Consider the following 6,897-nt stretch of genomic DNA (forward strand, 5'->3'; position numbering starts at 1 on the left):
GAACGTGACAATTAGAGGTCAGGTTGGCTGAGCATGCATTTTGGAAACACTCCTTATCACATGCAAACACTAGACTTGTAACATCAGCTAGTCAGCAGCTCTTGAATGCTTTAATGCCTTGTTGGGAAATTTGTTTAACAAACTGCTAATAATCTTTTTCTGGAGACTCAAACCAGCTCCTTAAAGCTTAGTGTTGCTATTATTTGAATAAATGAGCCTTTATGTGGCTGCTGTTTAAATATTAACTGCTAAATAATAGCCACAATATCGCAGTCAATATTGCTCTACATGTTTTATTCAATAAAACATATTGCATAACCAGTCTAAAGACAATGAGGCCAATGTGGACCAACTACTGTTCAGTAGCATTTGCTGTACATGTTTCTGTAAAATCTGACATAACTTTATCTTTTTAAAAACTCCATAGGAAGTGATAACCTAAAGTGCTTTGAAAAAAAGAGCGATATAAGACAGCAAGCACACGCATAATAATAATAATACAATAAAAACATAATACTTTTCTTTCACAAAGTCCAGTGTAAAAAAACCAAAACAAAATCAAAACAACAAAACAAGTCAGAACAACACATGAAATAGTAAAATAAATCATTGTTCAGCCATTCACCAAATAACCCTTCATCTAGGCCAAGTCTTTTCTTAAATTATTTTTGGTTATATTGTTTGGAACAGACATCCTTAAAACAACTTCTATCGCCCTTCCAGACCCCAAACCCTCAATACTTTGCAATCCATATAAATTCTTTATAACATATCCACACATATCTGAAACTTTCTCATCTTCATACTGCATTCCTTTATGTGCATTTCTTGATCAACAGCATAAACATAAGACCATAAACATAGACCGGGAATCCTAAAGCTCAGTTTTGACTGATAAAACTCAGCATACTGAATTTAAACCTGAAGCTTAACAGGACAAATTCCTTTTTTTTAGGTTTCCTTCATACGAAACAACAGGAACGTCTATCTCATGAAAAGTTTATCTCTTTTTTCTTTGCTGCCGAAGCATTTTTCTCCTTTTCAGTATCATCTCATGGAGTTTGTCCAGGCCATCCCTGAGTCCTTCTCCTATGATGGCACAGGCTGGCTGCAGATGCCAGGGTGTAGCAGGGCCCAGTTCTTTCAAAGCCAGCAGTTTCTCAATTTCAGCCAATCCTAGAGAGTGCCTCAAGTCCTGTTTGTTGGCGACCACGAGCAGGGGAACTCCCTGGTTCTCAGAGCTCTTGGCGATTTTATGGAGCTCTGTTTTGGCCTCTTCCATGCGCTCTGCATCCACAGAGTCCACCACGAATATGATGCCATCTGTGCATCTCGTGTATGACTTCCACAGGGGGCGCAGCTTCTCCTGACCACCCACATCCCAGAAGTGGAAAGTCACAGTCTTGTGGCCTCCCAGTGGCACTCTGACTTTCTCTGCATTGAAACCTTTGGTGGGAACAGTGTTTACAAACTCATTGAACTGCAGTCTATACAAGACAGTGGTCTTTCCAGCAGAGTCTAGTCCAAGGATGGCAATGTGGAAAGACTGGAAGAACGGGATGTTTGAGAGACAGCTAGGTTGTTCCGAAAATCCATTCCCCATCTTTTCTCATGGGGAAAGGCAGGTGAATGTAGAAGGATTGAGCCAACTGTCCAACAGATGTCCAAAGAACTGTTTAGATTCCAAAATGATGGCACCAAGTACCTGAAAGAACATGGATGGAACAAAGATTACATCAAATTTCCCAGGATTCTCAGGTTCAAAGACATTACTGCTCAGTCAGTAATATAACAATCTAGTCACTTAGTAATAAACAAGAGTCAAAAAGTCAACAAACTGAATGGTGTAAGTTACATAACAAATTCTATTTATTGGTTAATTTAAGTCACCTCTTACTGATCATATCAAACCAAGTCAGCCTGTTTCAGCAGAACTCCTACACGTACTGAACTAGGCGGGGCGGGGGACAAAGATAGGATTTTATTATAGTAAATTCACTTGGGGTCAACATATGGTGAACTTTGGTTCACGAGTTTCGAGGTACAAAAAATAAATACATTTAAAGCTAAAAAATTAAAATCAAGCAATAAAATCCAACACATCTTTAAACTGGAACGCACCAAAGTCAGAAGAAGAATACTTTTCCCAAGTTGGACCACTAAGTGAAAAAGAAAAGAAAAAACAAACAAACAAACAAACAAAAACAAAACAAACACAATGGCTCAAATGTCCTTAATGGGATAGTTTTCCTGTTCAGGAGGCAAATACTACAGAAAAAACCCCACACAAACTGTCTAACCTTAGCTGAGCTTAACTTAAAGCTTATAGTTACTTTTTTAGCCAGCAGGTTAAGCACTGGTATACCCGTTTCCAGTTTCAGAATACTGGACAATGCTGAACATAGTGACTTCTAGCAAACAAAACTGGAAAATATTTTGTCAAGGCTAAAACAAAGATAAAAGCTAACGCACTACACTTGTGTATTTGTCAGTTGGACTGACTCCAGCTGATGTCAATGCCGCTCAATGCTTACTGAATGTGCAAAGGTCAGCTAGTGCTTTCAGTTCAGCTGCCCCCAAGTGGCCAAAAAAACCCCCCCAACAAATGACAAATGGAAACAAAACAAAAAACAAGCAAAATGCAAACTTTGAATATGAGAATATAAAAGACTATATCATTTGCTTTACATAGTGAGAATGCTACCAAACTATTAGTATTCAAGCTATCAATAAAAACATTCACAATCAGCATTAAAAAGACTATACTTCATTATTTATTTTTATTATGGTGACACTGAAACTGTGACCATGCTTAGTCATGGTCTACCAATTTATTTTAACATTAAATACTTTCTTACATAATAAATATGCAAATCCACTTTTTATTTCACCCTCAATATCCATAAGTGCCTACTCACTGAATGACAATGTGGCTTTTAAGATGTATAGATATAGGTTTATAATTATTATTACGTTCATTTGCGGTGCATCAGAGTCAAAGCATTATTATGTAAAGTGAATTAAAGATGATAACTTTTAATTACTACATTGCATACTGGCTTAAGTCCCTCATAATGGAGCTCAAAGGGGTACTTAAGTTCAAATTACTGCAACTCATGTTTCATTACACGGTATTTATGTATTATACTCGATCCCTAATTGCATTTTAATACTTCCATTTATCACGATATGATTCTCCACTAATTTTGCAGTGGTAAGGTCTTTAAATCGAAGGAAAAGAAAATACGTTTTTATTTCTAGTTAAAAAAAAATGTGTTACCTACCCTTCATATGACGATAAGATAATACAGCTAATCTCTCTGGACAGAAACGCGGTCGTCTTCTGCATCTACAGCGTCTGAAATTCAGCTCACGGTATATTTTCCTCTCTTATTTCCGCAAAGACAGCAGCAAAGCCTTCGCCAGAAACTGACACACCATGTCCGTCTGTCCTCAGTGTCCCGTATGGATCTACCGCTGATGACACTGCCGCTGTGTGTGCGCCCAGCCTGGAACAACGCCCATACTGACACTGCGGGACCGCGCAATTGGCCCGTGCCCTCATTCCTCTGTCAGCCGATTGGCTAAAACAGCTGTCAATCACGTTTCTGCCCGGGAACGCAGATCACCTGTTGCTCTGACTGCCCGTCGCACCATTTTACTCCGGACGTCAGTATTCTTTGATTCTTGATCCGCAGTAAGACGTACTAATTATGCGTCAAGTCAAATTTTCTATTAAAAAAACCGCCGGGGAGGTTATATTTTAAAAATAATACACAGAACATGCATACGGCTGGTTATTACATTTAGAAATCTATTCTGTCAAGCAAATGCAGTTCACAAAGAGCTCAAAATACGTTTCTAAGCTCTGTCAAGTCTACAACCCTAAGCATTTATCATAATAATTATTGTTAGCGGTATTTTAGCCTTTATAAACAATTAACATGGTTAATTGTTAGTAACCATTGTAAATAAAATTTGAGTTACCTTTGATTCAGCTAATGCAGGCAGTGTACTTTCCCTTTTTGACCGCGCCAGATCTCTGTGTGTGTGCGTGTGTGTGTGCGCGCGCGCGCGCAGAAACTGCACCGCCCCCTTCGGCCGCGTGTTTTTGTTTGAAATGATTGGTCAGAGGGCAGGAAAAGCGCCTCTCTCAGTGCAGGCCATCGCGCAGAAAGGATAACAAACAGTATTTGGCTCTTAGCCACTGCCTTGCATAAGCAGTCTGTGCTGGACTATTTTAGCGCCTTTGATTTGTTTATTTTCACACAAACCCACAGAGACAGAATAATAGAATACACAGCCTAACACCGGACACAGAATCCGGTAGCACCATATGGTATGTATCCATATAAATAGCTACAATATGCAGCACACCTTCCCAAAAATGGCACAAAATTCAAGCACAACTGCTGGAAGAGGGAAGTATTGATGGGGGATTTGCTTTCAATGAATTGTATTTATAAAAGGCAGCAAATGTGCTGTCATAGTATATTATATAGTACTTTAGTCCTGTTACTGAACACTCAAAGCACTTTCACACCACAAGCCACATTTGCTCATTCATGCAGAGAATCATGCAGTCATTTATTATATTCCTTTCACCAACATTGGGTGCAAGAATCTTGCCAAAGGACACTTTTGCATGTGGACTGCAGGATTTAGGGATCAAACTACTGACCTTGGATTTACTAGGCAACTTACCCAGCCAGTTTAGAGCCATTTTTCTGAGTTGATCTTAATCACGTGCATGCTGAATAGCAAAAATTAATTCAGGGACTAACCTTTTTTCTTCAATTCAAAATTAGATGGTTTGGACATGTGTAAGGGAGGGATAATGGATGTATCAGACAAAGAAATGGGAAACACAGAGCTTCCAGGCAGGATAAAAAGAAGAGGATCTCAGATGATGTTTAGGGATGCTGTGAAGGAAGACATGCAGGGCCTTAGTGTGACAGAAGAAGATGCTAGGGACTGAGTGAGATGGAGGCAGATTATTTACCTCTATGTAGTTTTTTTTTCCAAAATGAAATGAGCAATATTTACAATTTTAGGTGTCAAAATAATCTCTTTTATAAGCAGGCATAAATACTTAGGAATAGTATTATTATTTAGTGTTCACAAAAATATGTCAAGAAAGGAGCTGAATTTTTAATGTTTTTAGATTTTATTGCAAGCATTTTTTTTTTTCATTTTTTATTGTAACTTCTCAATGCAAGGTGGTGAAAGCTTACAGTGCAAAGAAACCTTACTAGAAACAAAAAAGCTACATGCAAGAAATACAACATAAAAGTTAAACTAGGTTAAAGCAACTAGCAAGAAAGAAGGAAAAAGGGGGTTCTTTCTAAAATTATGTTAAAGTAATTTTGAATAATTCCCCTAAACATTCTATAATGTAGGCCCTAAAAACATTACCAAAAATATTGAAATGCTTATTGATGGATTTTATACATGGTAAATTTTTGTTCCACTTTTATTATTCCATTGTTTGCTTTTTAACCACAGTGCTCAGAAACATAATGCCAAATTTAATGCAACAGAAGAACAATGTTCAGGATGCACGCTGTACACGGCAAGTTTAGAGTAAACTTCACTTGTTGTGCAATTTTATGTTATTGGTAACTTTAACTGGCTATATTTGAATTTAAGTATATTTGCTAGCCAGCTTACACTACCTGGCTAACATGAGTTGATTTTTCAGAAAAGTAAACACAAGAGAGAATTTCTTTCTATTTTCATTCTATAATCTACACCAGAAACCAATCATCCTACATTCTTACTTTATCAACTTAAATCTACCAAATTGTTAATGTAGAGCACAATTTGCAGTGATTTTATTTAACTGGAGAAAATATTTAACATGGAAAGCATCAATAGATAAAATGTCTTCATGGCTGCACATCTATGACCCATAAAACAATACATGTAAGACCATCTATCTGGTCAACCAACTGTAATTATATCTATCTTTAGTTAATAAACTATAGAGAGCTTTCTGAACTTTTCAAGTGATTATTCTAATTAAATGTTAACATCCACTATTTGTAATACAGAGTTTGCAAATTTAAAGTTACAGAATGTTCTTTCTTTGCCTCTTACAAAAATTATTTTACTTTTATTGGGGTTTACACACAGTCTCCAGTCAACACTATCTTTCTACTAAATAAGCCTTCTGAAATTCTTTTTTTTTATTTTTTTCATTCTGACAATTCTACAGTATCATCTGTGTACAGAAGCACAAAGTCTTACACCTCAACATTGTCATCACTCATTTCTCAGCCAGAAATGATAGCCCGTTATCTCTACTACTAGTATACGCAAAATCATTTAGAAATTTTTACAGAGCAGAGTTGATAAATTTTCACCCTGTCAAACCCCAATCTTGCAGTCACAACAACACTGATTTCAGGCCATCACACACAACTTGGTATTTTGGTTTAAATTATACACAACTGTAAAAATTCTCCAATTTATGTCTGCAATGTTTAACTTTCTCTATAACAGACACTTTCAACTCATTCCGCAGCTTTTTCATAATCAAATAATCAAAAAATTGTATAATTGTTTCCTATAGTTCAAATATAATTCACATTATGAGAAACAACTATATGATCAATTGAGGAGCCTGCACTAAAACCAGCTTGCTCGTCTTCCAGAAAACCCTCTGCAGTTAAATAAGTAGTCATTAATTACTGAAGTAACACATTTTACCCTTTACCCTTTATTACCCTATAGTCCAACTTATTGGTGTTGAAGACAGGAATTATATCAACTTAATAATTTGGTAACCAATGAAATAAACTCTTCAGGACAAGCAATATTCCTTATTCCCCATTATTTTTGAATTTTTCTTTCTCCTTACTAATTTATCCAAAATACATTGATATAATTCCATAT

The 6,897-nt window shown here is 36.6% G+C and overlaps 1 protein-coding gene across 2 annotated transcripts; it reads right to left on the bottom strand.

Moving 5' to 3' along the window:
- Nucleotides 1–273: 273 nt before the first annotated feature.
- Nucleotides 274–4,035, bottom strand: arl4aa (ADP-ribosylation factor-like 4aa). 2 transcript variants are annotated; one of them, XM_040030714.1, is made up of 2 exons: nucleotides 3,988–4,035; nucleotides 274–1,705 (listed from the first exon to the last, which is right to left on the bottom strand). In XM_040030714.1, exon 2 carries the CDS (start codon nucleotides 1,601–1,603, stop codon nucleotides 1,001–1,003), a length of 603 nt encoding a protein of 200 aa, XP_039886648.1. In that variant the 5' UTR covers nucleotides 1,604–1,705; nucleotides 3,988–4,035; the 3' UTR covers nucleotides 274–1,000. The 2 variants fall into 2 exon arrangements, with proteins under 2 accessions (XP_039886648.1, XP_039886647.1); XM_040030713.1 differs by lacking the exon at nucleotides 3,988–4,035 and adding an exon at nucleotides 3,285–3,711.
- Between the last annotated feature and the right edge of the window lie 2,862 nt (nucleotides 4,036–6,897).

The sequence above is a fragment of the Simochromis diagramma genome, unplaced genomic scaffold (assembly GCF_900408965.1).
Source record: "Simochromis diagramma unplaced genomic scaffold, fSimDia1.1 OVJJ01000361.1, whole genome shotgun sequence".
Taxonomy (NCBI): Eukaryota; Metazoa; Chordata; class Actinopteri; order Cichliformes; family Cichlidae; genus Simochromis; species Simochromis diagramma.